The 16,395-nt window shown below is 36.7% G+C and overlaps 1 protein-coding gene across 3 annotated transcripts; it reads left to right on the top strand.

The window, feature by feature from the left end:
- Positions 1 to 974: 974 nt before the first annotated feature.
- On the top strand, positions 975 to 16,294 carry asph (aspartate beta-hydroxylase). 3 transcript variants are annotated; one of them, XM_058751377.1, is made up of 10 exons: positions 975 to 1,155; positions 5,426 to 5,581; positions 5,695 to 5,739; positions 6,536 to 6,604; positions 11,279 to 11,350; positions 11,971 to 12,039; positions 12,280 to 13,170; positions 13,368 to 13,412; positions 13,583 to 13,627; positions 14,146 to 16,294. In XM_058751377.1, exons 1-10 carry the CDS (start codon positions 1,119 to 1,121, stop codon positions 14,151 to 14,153), a joined length of 1,437 nt encoding a protein of 478 aa, XP_058607360.1. In that variant the 5' UTR covers positions 975 to 1,118; the 3' UTR covers positions 14,154 to 16,294. The 3 variants fall into 3 exon arrangements, with proteins under 3 accessions (XP_058607360.1, XP_058607351.1, XP_058607370.1); XM_058751368.1 differs by lacking the exon at positions 975 to 1,155 and adding an exon at positions 2,651 to 4,523; XM_058751387.1 differs by lacking the exons at positions 975 to 1,155; positions 5,695 to 5,739 and adding an exon at positions 2,653 to 4,523.
- The last annotated feature ends 101 nt before the right edge of the window (positions 16,295 to 16,395 follow it).

Genomic DNA, 16,395 nt, shown 5'->3' on the forward strand with positions numbered 1-16,395 from the left:
ATATTCTTAAATTGTCTGTGGTTCTTTTAGGAAAAAGGCACTTTTGTTTTTCAGCTGAATTTTATCTTTACAATTATTACAACTGAAAAACGAGTACTTCATTATTTGTATTAAACTGGGTAATCACAAAACTTACTTTTAATAATTCAATTCAATTCAAGTTTATTTGAATAGCGCTTTTCACGATACAAATCGTTGCAAAGCAGCTTTACAGAAAACTAAAGATTCTACAATATATTAGTAGTAGCTTATCAGTGGGGACTATATACAATTATTATGTTTTGTTCTACAGTTTTAACCTCAAATAAGGGTAAAGTTTCACATTACTACAGTCACTTTAGGATGAGGTGGACAAAAGCAGAAAGGGAGGTGGGGCACAACTTATAGCCAATGAAACAATTTGTACCAAGACAAAAGTACACAGTTTTTTGTTGTTAATTTCACCCCTCACAGTATAAAGCATGAATAACTCGGTTAAATTAATAAAAAAAAAATAAAATAAAATTAAAACTAATCTAAGTGTGTAATTGAACTGTTTCCTTCATTGTGTGTTTTCTACAGGCTAGTTTTGCAAGTAAATTGGAGACAGAAAATATCTTACTTCCAGAGTCCAGTCTGCAGTATTTTTGCAAATCACAACCTACGCAAGCTTTATATAGATCACACATAACACGACCAATTCATTCGACCGTTATACGCATCGATAAGAATTATGATACCGTTGTGAGTTGTTTTGCATTCCCCGCACTGTGTGAAAGGACATGGACTGGATCTCGCGATAAGTCCAACCTTCCATCTTGCCACGTTCCAGTGCTGATAGAAAAAAACAGCGAAGAACTAGGCGGTCTTACCTCGCAGGTATCCACACGATTGAATAAGTCATCGGCCACTGCTCAACGATTGGATGACATTTTCATTTGCCCCGCCCACAACGGCTTTGTCTGGACAGTATTGGTCGAATGTTCAGTCACTCAAAAGGGGGACGGGCTTCTATGGGCCTCGGTGTATGAAGGCACAGGGATCTGATTTTTGCAGGGCATCAGTACCAGAGCTGAGACTGGAATTACAGTCAATTCATTTGTTACAGAACAAGAAACGTTGAAGACCTTTCACTCGCAATGGCTAAGAAAAATGCAAAGGGACCAGTCAAAAAAGGTGTGTATGTTTACATTTTGTCGTCAAAAATACGTGCATTTCAGCGAAGGCCTGAAAGTTAATCGGGCGGTAAGATTGATTTTTGTTGATCTAATTTAAATGCCATGCGTAGAAATTATAATCAATTAAAATAATAAGAATGACCCCAATGTATTGTGTCGGCTACAGTCGTGATATGTAAACTACGTTAGTTGTGTTACACTGTAACCACAAAGTTTTTGAATCGTTGCTACATCCTGAGCGAGTGAGAACTTTTCTGTCCGAAAGAGGGGTGTATTAAAATCCCCCTGAACGTGTCTATGCACTTGGAAAATTGGACGACATGGTTGCAGAACTTCTGCATGCTTTTAGTCTTACTTGCACGAGTGCCGCAATGCCTAGTTTATCGTACTGTTTGTTAATTCCGATAGCAGCAAATGACCTATATTTTCAGATAAATGTTTGCACATCGCTGGAGCCAGAGTTGCCCCAGTGCGAGCTCTTAAATGCTCACGTGTCAATATTGGGAGAGCGTGGGAGGGGTTACACGTGGCCTCTAGGGTCCCGTGTCCCCACACTCTGTAATTAAAATGAAAGTCTGCCACACACTGCAGGACCCCACTGCTGGTTAACAACGTCCGGGCGTTGGGTTTAGCTATCTAGCTATTGTTATTGACTTTAGTAACTGCGTGGTTATTATGCAAGAGTGGTAGATTAACTATCGGACTGTTGAAAGTATATGAACCTCTACAGTGAAATTTTAGACACTGGTGTATAGATTTATCATATGTGCTGACTTTAAACTGTAAAAAGGTTAATATTAACACAGAAACCGTGTTAAATGTTGCCTTAAAAACCTTTAAATGGGTTACCTGTAAGTTACCTTCCCATATGCGATTAAAATATGTATTTACAGGAAAATATATGCAGTTATACTGTAGAATCATTTTCAGTTATATTTGTATTTTTTGCATCATTTAGTGTTTTGTGTGTTATGCTGTTTGTCAGGGCCACTGTGCACTTTCTATTTATGTTTGTTAGCTACTGTTCATGGTAAAGCCTGTTTTGTTCATGGAAAAGCTTAATTCAACATGTGGCCGCCTTTATTTTAAAACCTGAATTATTATTGTGGTTATCTCTACATTTAGAGCCAGTAAAGCAGACCAAGCAGATTTGAATAAATGAACTGTATACCTGAATACAGTAATCAAATGCCATCACATTTTTACATTGTTGGTGTCAGTGAGGTGCCACCATTTCTTATTTGCTGTAAGCATTCCAATTCTCTCCAATAAACTGTTAAATGTTATGGTATTTATCAATTATGGAAAACTCTTCCTGTAATGATAACAATCTAGAGCCACACCCATTTAAATATCTCCTGAAGGTTAACGGTTACAAAACCACTATCCTTAGGTTGATGCTTTTATAATGAATTGCTTCGTGAAGTGAATTTAACTGTTCATAAGGTGGTGCAATGCCCTCTTTTATCAAATTTCAAAATCATTGCTTTCAGGGAACTTTTCAGCTGCACAGAATTACTTGCTGAGTGCCACAGAAATGGTAATGAAATGACAGTCTGTCATGACGTGCTTGCATTTTGTTTTTGTTTCTTTCTCAAGCATTTCCCCATTGATTCCACTGTTCTGTTCAAATAACCTTGCATGTTTGTTTTTCCAAGGGCATTTAATCCAATGCAATTCTCTGACATGTGCGGTTGTGTAGAAAATATTTAATTTGATTTTGGTAAATGCAGTGTGCACATTTACCACAATATTAAATGTACTGTTTTATGCATAGAGTGAAGAATGCATTTGTGTGTGTTTAACAAGCAACACCATTCTGTCCAGATTTTCTTATGAATGCCAATAATGTGTAACACATTCGAACTCCTGTTGTGACATCAGGCAACTCACTGGACTTTTAAACCAGTGTATGATCTATTGTTCCAAAGCAGTGTCAGTTTGCTGGTCATTCAAGATTCCAGTCGGGGGTGTCTATGCTGATAAGATCACATAAGGGGTTAATGTCCAGGGTTTGTTCGTCTGACCAGACAGGAACTGCTTGCTTTACTCAGTGGGGTGTGTAGGTACGACTGAAGAAGAGAGGGTAATTCAAGGCACAAATTCCACTACAATGTTATGCAAGCCAGACGATGAACATTGTGTACCACAAAGGCATAGTTGAAGCAACAACAAAAGCAGTGCATGAGTTACAAAAAAAGTTTGAAGCACTGTTTTTCATAGCAGGTATAAATGGGGGAGGGGAAGACGTTGATTAGGTCACAATGGCAGCCATTTGACTATGTGTAGATTTAGAGACAAGTTAAGTGTGTGTCTAGAGGGGTGTGTCTTGTCTCCAAACTTTGCATGCAGCTTTGACTGACCTAGCTAAAAGATTCAAATCCACAACAATGCAGTAAAGATAAAAAGTCAAAGATTTGGGACCTTGGTTTGCATTATATGTATGTATATGTAAGAAATTATTATTTCTTATTTTTTTTTAGCAAATATGCTGATCAAAGTATTAAGCAACATAACTGTTTTCAGAATTGAAAATATAGGAAATGTTTCCTGAGCACCAAATCGGCATATTTAGCTGAGTAAAAAAAATATATTTTAAAATAGAAACCAGTTACTTTAAACTGTAATGATATTTCACATATAATTGTTTTGACTCTATTTTGATCAAATAAATGCAGCCCTAGTGAGCACAAGAGATATGAAAGATCTTTAGAGTAAGTGATATTCTTGATGAGGATTGAGGGTTACGTAAGTACATCATGGTCGTTTTACTTTGCTGATAATGTTAGTTCTGATTTAGCTATATGGCTAGTTTGCAGAAGCCGCCACTAACATGTTTATTATTTCACCAAGAAACTTGGGAGACCGGTCCTTGTATGGAAAAATAAATGGCTCTGGCAGGAGATTCACTTGCCAGGATTTAAACGCTCCTCTGTCTGGAGGCTGGAAAACGCCTTCCAAAGTTTGATTTGCATGTCATTAAAACGTATGTGTGTGGCGAAGCAGTGTATCCTCCATTGTGTGCTACTCTTTTGTTAAGTATAGTAATTTGGACAACCAATCAGACTTTTCAGCTTTCATATGTGACTAAGAACAGCAGGATGGAGTGGGATTTGCCTCTACCCTTTCGTATGAGTGCTTGAGATTTTCTGGCTTTCAAACGGACAGTTCTAAAAATAATCCATTTGCTGGTCGTGTTCCATATTAAGTTCCGGCTCAATTCACAAGGAACAAAAAGGCAGGAGACCTGCTGTTGTACAGGGTTTTGGGGTAGGATTGGGGTGAAAGACGCTTTCTTCTTCCCCACGTTGCTTGGAGGAATGGGGGAGCCGAATGCAGAGGTCAAGGTGGTGAACGAAGAAGCTGGTATAGTACTTTTATGATTTGGAATAACCTTTTATGACGAGAGATGACATTTAATAAATCATGGGGGTGTGAGAGAAAGCCTTAACATTTGAAAATTAATATAATCCTATTTAATACTTTATTTTTATGGTAAATTTGTATTTTGTGTATTTGGGCAGCAGAAATTCAATGTTTTTTTTTTTTTTTCTTGTAAATTTTTTTGGGGGGGGAGATGGCTTAAGTACCTTAAATTTATTGTTATAAAGTTTTATTGTGCAATCAGTTTATATATGCACCTGTACAAACTATAAAAAGGGAATTTCTTTTGTCGTAATACTTTAGTGTTGTTATTGCTCTCTGTATATCTGTTACTAACGTTTGTAGCATGTGTGTGCGCATGAACAAATGTGTGGTTTGACCTAGCAGAACGTAGCGGACAAAACACCTGTTCATTCTTCCTACTAGAGCTCTGAATGCAGATGTATTTATACCGCGCTTCCATGAGGAGTGTCAACAGACCTCAGAATAACTGCACTTTTTTAGACTTTTGTCACCTTGTGATTACTATAGATTTGGTTTCATGTGGAAGATTGGAACATCTTAGAGGGAATATTTCATCTGAACCAGAAATCCCTTGGATCATATACATGCATTTGAATATAGAAAGAATTGATTAGTCTCCAGAATTTTTTCAGCTTCAAAGCTAATGTTACATAGTTTATTAACTAGTGGCCTTGAGTGAATACTTGTGTGAACCGTGTGAATACTAAAGGACTAATCTCACTTTCAAAGTCATGGTTTAATTTTGAGCATGCATTCCTCGTTCACATGAGGGTTTTGCTGTGCTGCATTGATTTGATTTTGTTAAATGAAAATTATTTTCTCCCTGACATTGGATATAATCTGATTATTTTATCCTTCAGAGGCCAAGCCACAGCAGGCACATAAAAATGGAAAGAAGGCAGAGGTTGGAGGAGGAACCTCGTTTTTCACCTGGTTCATGGTTTTGGCTCTCTTGGGCGTCTGGACGTCTGTAGCTGTGGTGTATTTTGACCTTGTTGACTATCAAGGTGTAATTGGTGAGTCTTTGGTTTCTATTATTTTATTATAAATGGTTGTAGTTTTAAAAATACTTATTACATAAATGTTATATGTAATGTTTTTTGCATATCTGGCCTTAATTTGCATGCAGCCAAAGCAAAGGACTTGCGCTATAATCTTTCAGAGGTATTACAAGGTATGACATCTGAACCAGTGAATACAATCACCACCATAAACCTAATTTCTTTGAACCTCTCATCTTCAGTTACAAAGTAGGGAAGTGAAATTGATTGTTAGTTCCATTTTAGTGTCATTTTTCATACTTTAATATAAACGCACACTACATTTATATAAATGTACACTAAAAGTGTGGGGTCAGTGAGATGTTTTGAAAGAAATAAATTTTATTCGGCAAGGATGCATTTAATTGATCAAAAGTGACAGTAAAGATATTTATAGATTTCTGAAGGATCATGTGACACTGAAGACTGGAGTAATGATGCTAAAAATTCTGCTTTGCTGTTGCAGGAATAAATTACATTAAAATAGAAACCAGTAATTTTACATTGTAATAATAATAGTTCACAATTGTACTGTTTTTACTATATTTATTTATTTATTTTTTTAAATGCAGCCTCAGTGCGCATAAGACACTTCTTTCAAAAACTGACACCAAACTTTTGGACTGTAGTGTATTTTCTAATCATTTGAATTTGATAACATGTTCATGTAATGATGTTTGTTAATGACTTCCTGAGGAAAGTTGTTATAACGTGTTACCATGCAGGTTTATTTGCTACAGAATTATATCAAATAGTACAAGGTTTCTTGTAATACTTTGAACTAAGAAATGTCTTTGTTCTTATTTGTGTTATTTAAAATAAGATTGATTTTTAATAGCGCTGTTTGTAGGACCTTTAGTTTCATATGGCACAATTAATTATTCACAACCCATGTCAAATGACTAAATGAGATGCACTTTACTTTGCTAGGTAAACTTGTGTCCTATGATGCTGATGGTGATGGAGACTTTGATGTGGAAGATGCTAAAGTACTACTAGGCAAGTGCAGAGATTTCCAATGAAAGTTTTACCAGATGATGTTTTGCATGCCTGACTTTGGTTCACTTTTGTGCAGTTTTGAATTAAATCGGACAGATGCACGTGCATGGTACTTTCATCATTTTGTTCAAACAACATACCACTTTGGAGAAGAAGTGATGAGAGGTTATTGCCTTATTGCATGAGTTTGTGAATTAGACCAACTTGCCAGTATTACATTTAAGGCAAAGTCATGTCGTAATGTAGTTTAACTGAATTCACAAGTAACTGAGCCATATCAAAAACAGCCCCATTAGTCCTTCCCATGCATGCCACCTTTCTCCTTTACTTCATCTTGCGCTTTAATAGCATCTTTACCCTCTTTTTTATGAGTCTTTATCTACTAAACCTTGCAAACCAACACCACCCTCTCTCTATTTTCTTGCTCTCCCACTGTTCTTTCTTTCCCTCTCTTTCTCTTTTTCCTTATTCTCCCGTTTGCGTAGGGCTGACCAAAGATGGCAGCAAAGAAAACTCAGACTCCCTTGAGGAAGTCCTCGATATTTTAGCGGAAGAGGGCACTGATTGGTTTCAAGGTTTCTTCACCTTCCTTTATGACATTATGAGTCCTTTTGAAACGCTAGAGGATGAAGAAACCGAGGCAGCAGCGGAGGATGTTGCTGGCGCGTCACAGACTGAAGGGGTTCAGGGCCAAAAGACATGCGTTATTTTAGGCCTTCAAAATCAATAGTCATGTTTTCTACCGCAATTGTGACAGAAGCACTTTATTAGAGGAGGACTTGCTCCTTTGACGACTTGATTCTGTTCCTAACACTTGAAGAAATATTTTATTGGGAAGATCGCCAACAGTCACTTTGGGACCTGTGAACTCTTGAGAAGATGATGTCATTGTGAACTTTTACATATTTGTAAATATTGAACTTGTGTAGTTCATGCTTCATTGCAGCTCTTTTGCAACGGCTGTTTCCAGCTACTAATACTCTATTTACCTTTTTGCATATGACCTTAGTGCTGTAAGTTGAACATATCACCTTTGCTGCATGCCTCAGTTCCCTTATATCATGAACAACGGTATGTATTTCTATTTGAGTCTTGCAATTTAACACTGTACATGTGACATTGTTTATAATCTGATTATCATTATCGTTTCTCTCTGTCTTTAGGATCTGAATAGTTTATTTTGAGCCGCTTAATATTATTACAGTAATTGCATTTTGGGGTGATTTTGCATCCTTAGCAACTCAGCGGAGATAGATATTTTTGTGCTTTATATTTCCTTTAAACTTTTTTTTTTTTTTTTTTTTTTTTTTACTGCTCAATACAGAATAGGCAGTTTTATGACATTGTCAGTTGTTACGTTGTTTTTGTTTCTTCATTGTCTTGTGAGTTGCCTTTGATCTCCTCCATCAGAGATTTAGAGAATAATGATAGCTTAGATATACAGTATGAATATATACCACCCCTCTTACAGTATTACCTCAATTATCAAAATTCAGGTAGGAAATTTGTACTATGGTCTAAAATCAGATGTGTAGCTGATTTAAAGGGTTCACCCAAAAATGAAAATTCTGTCATTAATTACTCACCCTCATGTCGTTCCAAACCCACAAGATCTTCGGAATACAACATGAGGGTGAGTAATTAATGTCTGAATTTTCATTTTTGGGTGAACTATCCCTTTAATCAAAGGGTGTCAGTTCAGGAACTTCATCAGTTCATCAGCCAAGAACTAGTTCAGTGGCGTGTGTAGGAAACGTCTCCTGAACCCCAGAGTTCTGTAACCGTCAACAATCAGTTCCTACCTGCCATTCTAAAGCACCTGAAATGGTGTGCCTGATAAGTAATAAGTTTATATGGCTCCTGTAATACTAGGAGGGAATTGAGAGGGCTATGAATGTGAATGTTAAATATTTTGTATGCAAAAAGTACCGTATGCAGGAATTATTTACAAAATGGCTGCTTTTGTGTCTGGAAGTGTATTTTGAGAAAATTAAGCGTGTAGAATTAGAAATTTAGCTTGGATTGAAAAAAAAAATCCTTCATTATCATTGTCTTTAATACCACTTATATCACAATTATACCTTCAAATATTTCAAGTACAGTTTGTGTTTATTTTGGTAAATTAACGGTTCAGATCTTTGGTTTAATTATTTTGCAATTGCTGTCATATTATGTTTCAGTTGTTGGTGTTGTTTGGCTTTTTAGTTATTAATAAGATTGCTTCTCCTCAAATGGTGTACACAAAGCCACTGGTTGCAGATAGTGATTTTGTAGCACTTTTTTTGTTCATAATCATTTTTACTGAGATTTTCTATCAGAATTATTTGAAATTGTTAGACATCAACCATTACTTGTTTTGCAGAGCATTGCGTATGGTGACTCGAACAATAGAGACATGGCCAGACATGGGTGAATGGGTTGTATATACTCTCTGACATCATTAGTGTCAAAGAAATGTATAAAGAAGACCTCAAAGGCAGGACTTAGGCCTACATTGTACAACTGTTTTAAGTAGCAGTCACTGACTTTATTTGTCTGTCTCATTTAAACTAGATGAAAAGAAAGAGGTTTCCAGGAGAAAAGGAGGTATTTTGCACAGTTGGTCTGAGTGCATGCAGCAGACTAGCCTCTAGTGTGGTTTGGGATCTTGGAAGGCGTTTACTTGATCAACTTGTTTCTGTTTGCATGACTGAGCTGACATGAAATATTTTAAGCTACGTATAATTTTTCTGTTTAACCAAGGAGTGTTTAACAATACCACCTTTTTTAGTTGGCATTTTGAGTCTGCATGGACAATGATGACTTGACAAAGAACTACATGCACATGTAAATCTTGTGTATACTTTTGCCAGGCTATTTGCAAATAATATTAGGGAACTGTGGACTTGTTATAAACATCCTAAATACATAATCTTCTAATAGAATGTGTACAGTAGTGATTCTCAACCTGGGAGCCAGGGCTGTCTAGGGAGACATTGCAGGCTTCCTAGGGAGCCACAGGATGATTTAAATTTTAATAGTTTAGTTTTCTAAGCCACATATTTATTGAAGCACATACAGTACAATCACATACTGTCAATTTATTTAATATATCGAGACTTACAGTTTCTGTAAAAAAAGCTTTGTCATAATTTTCTGTAAAAAAAGCTTTGTCATAATTACAGCAGAATTACATGAAATATTTTAGCATATATGGTGGGCCTTTTGAATATTCTGTTGGACAATTGGGGGGCTGACAAGTTAAACAAGTTGAGAACCACTGGTGTGGAGGATATCACAAACATACTAATGAGGGAGCTCTGATGTGAAACGATTTGCGTCATTACAACTAATTGCATTGTGGCTTGAGGTGTGTGTAGTGATAAGATTTAGTTACTGTGATTATATCATCAAACGAAGTCTCTCCCCAGAGCTTTCCCACACCAAAGATGTTGGGTTGAAGCTAAGGGAAGCTCTGAAACAGCAGCTCACCATCATCCACGAGAGAGTGGAGGCTAGGAAGATAGCTAAATTGGCACTGGCGGAAGTGAGGAACATCCTAGCCAAAGAGGAGGAAGAGAGGACCTTGAACCATATCAGGGAGGAGTCGGAAGTCAAGGCCTGGGAGAGAGCTGAGGCTCGGCTGAAAGAGGAGGGGGAGAGAATAGAGAAAGAGGATGTGGAAAAGGCCATGGAAAGAATTAGAAAGGAGAAGGAGGAAAGAGAGAAAATGGCAGAAGTTGAAGAAGCAAAGAAGACTAAGAAGGTGGAAAAGGATGAGGTGAAGGAAAAGCCAGAGGCTGAAAAGAAATCTCACGAGAAAGCCGTTGTTGATGACGATGCTAAAAAGGTTGAGAAAAATGGAAAAGGCAAAGAATCCAAGAAAGCTGCAGCTAAAAAGAAACCGTAAGGCAGCACATCAGCTACTGTTAGATTTTTTTTGTCTTCTGTGTAATTTGTTCACATCTGGCTGAATTTGATCTCAGGCCATTGTGAGTGTCCAGAGACCACCCCTTGTAGACCGAAGGCAAGACCTTTTGTCTCTGTGAGAGATGATCAGTGATGTTAATCAGAACATTCAGATTAGTAGAAGCAAAAGCAGAACAAGGTGCTATCTGCCGATCGTCATGTGGAAGTTCTTTTATTTCTCTTAAAAAATGTCTGTTTTGTTTGAGGGTAGGATTTTGGTTTACTCTTACAAAATACTAGTTATAGTGTGAGATTTCAACATTGATGTTCCTCTGATTTTGTTTATTTTATAATAAATACAACAGGTAGTGATACTTTACTAAGAGAGAACGTTCTTGTGTTATCAATAAACTATATGAATCCCCTGATTTGTTTTATCAGTGCCTTGAGTGTTTTTCTTTTCAGTGTTGTTGATTATTACAAGAAAAACAAACAGTTGTATCAAAACTGGACAAGGATACATGTCTGTTCACTAATAATATCTATAAACTTTTCCTTTTTCCTCTCCTCTGTTTTCCTATTGGTCTGTTTCAAATCTCAAACAGATACCTTTGTGCCTGTAAAACAAAGGACAGAAAAAGCTCTAGTGCAAAAGTAAACCAAAGGTCATAAGGTTGATATGGAAATCCTTTTATGAAAGTGTAATGCTCTTCATAGCGGGTTTGTTTCATGTGACTGTATTCTACACTTGCCTCATGTATGCACATCCACATGTAAAATCCTCAGGGCTGAAAGATAAATCCACCATTGAGACCAGTGAATCATTTGAGGGAACCCCTACTGAACCCGTGGAAGAAGGTAAAGTAGAATCATACACAGGAGTTTTGTGCAATAAATAAGGATGCAGTGACAATGTGTTGATGCCTAGAAATATCTTAGTAGGTCAATAAAATAAGATGCAGGGTTTTATAACACAAATAAACATTAAATGTGATATGCCAGTTAGGAAAGTAAATGTACAAGTTACTGCCATTGTTACAAGATGAAATTGCCTGACACTGAAGTGTGTGTGTATATATATATATATATATAATTAGATTAATATAAGCATTAAACATTTGTTTGATTGCAGGGGAGTTGGCCTTATCTAGTGGCTCATTAAATATTGACAGTGTTCATAGGGATGGTGTTCTGTACCACCTGTGTGCTATGTAGAAATCATTCTGATGGACACTTTTATAACTGAAATGCCCGCCAGTGATGAACGAGTCTTATCACATACCACAAAAGTTCTTGCATAACATGACACGACAGTAATCGCATTGATCTGTTACAGAAGACTTGTATAATTTAACTTAGAATCTTAGTAAAGCATTTTTGTTCAAGCGTGTTTTAGGACCGATAAATAAAGGCTTTCAATCCAGAAAAACTGACTGTTTTCCTTCAAACTAAGTTTATTAGTTTTGTTTCTTAATCAGCTCCTGAATCTATCGTGGAGGAAGAAATCCAGGCTACTAAAGTTGAAGAAGCAGCTCAGCCACCACCGGGTACGGCTTTTATGATGTCCTTTGAAATTAAAATGTGCAATTGTTGCTATTTCTTTACTCGCACATATTGTGAGCTGTATAGCTGTATGTATATACTACAAAAGGATCCAGTATAACGCGACCTAACCGCTGAATTGGCGCATTCACAAAGTTCTACACATCACATGCATTGGCACCAACAAATAAGAGCATAGTACAATCTATTGAATAGATTTACTATAATTGTTTTTTCCCTTGCAGAACCAGAGACTGTGGAAGAGGAGGCATTTCCTCTGGAAGTAGACGAAGAGCCCACTGCTGTAGAAGATGAAGTAGCTGAGGAGGAACCAGAGGTTGAAGAGGAGCAAGAAGTTCCTGAGGAAGAACCAGAAGTTGTGGAGGAAGAGCCTGAGGTTACAGAGACTGTTCCAGTTGAGGAAGAGGCTTTTGAGGAGGCAGTGGAAGAGCCTGCAAAAGAGGAAGAGGTCATACCAGTTGAAGAACCGGTTGAGGAAGCTGCTCAAGTGGAAGAAGCAGTAGAGGAGGCTGCACCAGTAGAAGAAGCGGTTGAGGAAGTGTTGGAGGAAGAGGCTGCATCAGTAGAAGAATATGCACCACTGGAAGAGGCAGTAGAAGTAGTTGAAGAGGTTGCACAGGTGGAAGAAGCAGTGGAGGTAGTGTTGGAGGAAGAGGCAGCATCAGTGGAAGAGACAATAGAAGAGGATCCACCAGTGGAAGAAATGGTAGAGGAAGCTGCGCCAGTAGAAGAAGCAGTTGAGGAGCTTGAACCAGTAGAAGAAGCTGTGGAAGAGGTTGTACCAGTAGAAGAAGCAGTCGAGGAGCTTGTACCAGTAGAAGAAGCAGTCGAGGAGCTTGTACCAGTAGAAGAAGCAGTCGAGGAACTTGTACCAGTAGAAGAAGTAGTAGAGGAACCTGAAACAACAGAACCAGTGGAAGAAGTAGAAGCATCCGAAGAGACAGTTGAGGAATCAGTCTCTGTAGAAGAAACTGTAACAGAAGAGGAAGTTATAGAGGAAACAGATGAGCCATATCAGGAAGATGAGGAAGTACAAGACTCCACATTGGAGGAAACAGAGCTTGAAGCAGAGAATATGGAATATGATGAAGAAGAAGAAGAAGAAGAAGAAGGAGGTTAGGTGTTTTCTTTTTCTCAGTCAGATGGTTATTATACAGCAGTGAGAAATAATACCCAAAATGTCTTATATGTTAAAATAGTAGAGTAAGTACAATAATGTGGATGCTCACATTATCTGATAATACCAGATACTACACAGAGATAACAGGAAGTTATGTTTGCTTTGTTGTGAAATGTATCTGTCTTGTTACAGAGGATGCAGCTGCTGAGGAAGAGCAGCCTGAGGAGGACATAACAGGTTGGTAATTCAATTTTATGGTTATATAAAAGATATAAAGAATTGGACGATTTCCTGATCTGTACAGAAAGTTGTGTTGAGTCATACATTTTATGCTCAATGTCTGTTTTTGCTTAATGTCTGTTATCTTTGTCTTTATTAACTTGTAAATGTGTTCATTCATTTAACAGAGGAAATTAACCAAACAGAAGAACAAATTGAAGTAGAGCCCACAGGTAATCAAATTTATTTTCATCATGGTTGAAATTTATTTTAATTTAACTCATTAAGGATGTTTTTCTCATGCAGTTCACTTCATTTCTCCTCTCTTTTCTTAGTTTTGTTTTGTATTGTTTCTATATATTTATAGATATTTTTTTAGAGCTACTGCTTTTTCTTATATCTGTTATTAATGATTTGTTGGTTATATTTCCATGTCTTTTTATTTTCTGTATGTAAATCTTTACATATAAATACGTACGTAAAGATGCTAAAATTGTGTGTTCAAGAAAGTCTTTTTAAGGCAACTTGGTTCTCTCAGTAGCCATATTCATAACCTCACCAAAATCTGACAACAATGTTACCATAAATTGTACTTCTTAAGCTCAAATGTGTAAAAAATATCAGTCGAAATAAGCATTCACAGACGTACGAGTAGACGGTCTCTGCCTTATACAGTATCTGCTTCAACTGAAAACAAAACATCATACACCTGGTTAAGTGTCTTTAATGGTGAAAATTTTGTGTTTTACAGAAACATAAAACATTAGGCGGTATGTAAGATGCGGAGAGGACCAGCACCACATGGCAGTCCACTGGAAGTGTGCAGCTGCCAGTTCCCACCATGGACTTAAAAAAAAAAAAAAGAGAACGCTACTATTTCCCTTTCATTTTTTTTTTTTTTTTTGACATTCAAGTCTGTTTGTTAATTGATAATGCAAGTCTCTTTGTGTACAAGTACACAATTATTTAAATGTTTTGTCAACTTTTGTTTGGTGGTTTGACCCTTTTTCCCCTTTTGAATCCCTTTTATGTAATTACAGACAAAGCTTTTTCCCTATCCTCTAACATAGATGTGAAGTAGCTTTTTTTTGAATGATCATGGACGATAGCTTGGTTGTAGTTTCCTATCCTGTGTACAAACACCTTCATGTTGCTTTGTAGCTCAGAGATCTTCACATTCTACTCGGCACTGAATTCATCAGTGTTTCTCTCTTCATCAAATCTGACGTTTTGCTTTAATGTGAAGGTACTATGCAAAGCTGCACTGATCTTTCGCTATTTTTACCCGTAGGTTTTGTACTACCAATATGTATTGAGTCTACATTTCCAATATTGCATATCAAGGACAAGTTTATGCTGGCAGGTTAACCAAGATAATTGCTATGTGAACTGTGTATGGAGTGAATGGGCGTGCATGTGCATGTATGTGTTTGTCTATTTGGAAATTTGTGTTTAACGATGCGAAACAATCATTTGAGCCATTTTTCTCACTAGTATGTTTTCATGGTGTTTTCTGATGTGTTTTCCAGCGTACAGTCAACATTTTAGTACCTCTGTTGATATTTTCCTCAATACTGTAGCTGATATGCTAAGAGAACTTGTTTTTGCATTTCACATTTTTAAACTCTGTTGCATAGCATTGCCCCCATCCTATTTTTTTTATTTATTTACACTTTTGCCTCCTGTTTCATAGGCTCATGATTTGACAAGCTCTGTTTCAGGTAGACACTCCAGCTGCTGTGCAGTATGCGTATGACAAACAGTGTTGTTTAATTGGGTGTCCACTGGTGAAGGATGCCCACATCAATATGGAGCAACCTATTTTACACAATGTTTTGTTTTATAGCAGGGTGAAGATCTGACCTAGTGCTTTTTGTGGGACGTCATAAATCAGTATATCCTTATTAATTTGTCAAATGTCATGCACTGCCTTTGTATTGACACAGTGCATTTATTCTGGCCCTTTCAATTGTTGCAGGCACATCTGTAAGAATACAATACAATTTTGTTCTTGTACATTCAAAAAAACAAACAAAAAAGATGACTGGTTATTTTGTAACTTCAATATCATAGCAAGTCAAAAGTTGTTTGTATTTACTATTAATATTGTCATGTGTTGTTTTTTTTACAACACAATGTAGCTTTCACTCTTGATGCAAAGTAGTTTAAGAATTGTAAAACTTGCTTGATCTTTTGAAGGAAACCCAATCCTGGCTCCTGAATTGTTTGACTGTGGAATTTTTTTTTTTTATTGTAATGTTGTTACACTGTGGTTTTACGGGGCCTGCCAGAATAGATGTTGTTTTTGTGATAGACTTTAGGAAATGCTGCAGATCTCTTCAAAACAATGGTTTCATAACATATACAGGTGGCTGAAATATAGTTTTTAGGGTTTGTTTTTCTTTTTCTACAACACTAGAGGGTGTTTTGGACCCTTAACACTTTTGAAGTCAATGTGAATTTTTAAAGTGGTATTCATTTTACAAAGTAACAACTTTTTTTTTTTTTTTGGGGGATTTTTAAGGATTTCTTTTATTTAGATTTGACATTTTATAGTCAAATTGAATGAATTTTATGAAAGTGTTAACTTTTCAAAGCCATATGTGAAAGGTTGGATATAGCAGCCTTAGTACAGGTTGTGCTTCAAAGGACAGACATTTCACAACCAGCAATAACACCATTTGTGAAGGGAGCATTTCTTTTTGAAATCCAGATATAAAAAGAGGTTTACTCGAGGCTTTCTATCCAGAGGTTTACATGAAATCCTGCTGTATAGGCTAACTCATTTTAAGTTATTGAGGCAATGCAATTTTAGGGAGTTTTGGGTGACGTTTCACAGATATGTAAACAACTGTAAATGTTTTGTTTGAGTGCTGCAATAAAGGTTGGGTACAACAAGATCACATAGTATTCATCCTTTTTCTTTTAGTTTAGGAAAACATCCATTCCAATACAACAATAAAAAGAGGTAAGAAGACCTTCACGATTCTTTCATAAATTA

Source organism: Onychostoma macrolepis, chromosome 02 (assembly GCF_012432095.1).
Source record: "Onychostoma macrolepis isolate SWU-2019 chromosome 02, ASM1243209v1, whole genome shotgun sequence".
In the NCBI taxonomy this organism is placed as follows: Eukaryota; Metazoa; Chordata; class Actinopteri; order Cypriniformes; family Cyprinidae; genus Onychostoma; species Onychostoma macrolepis.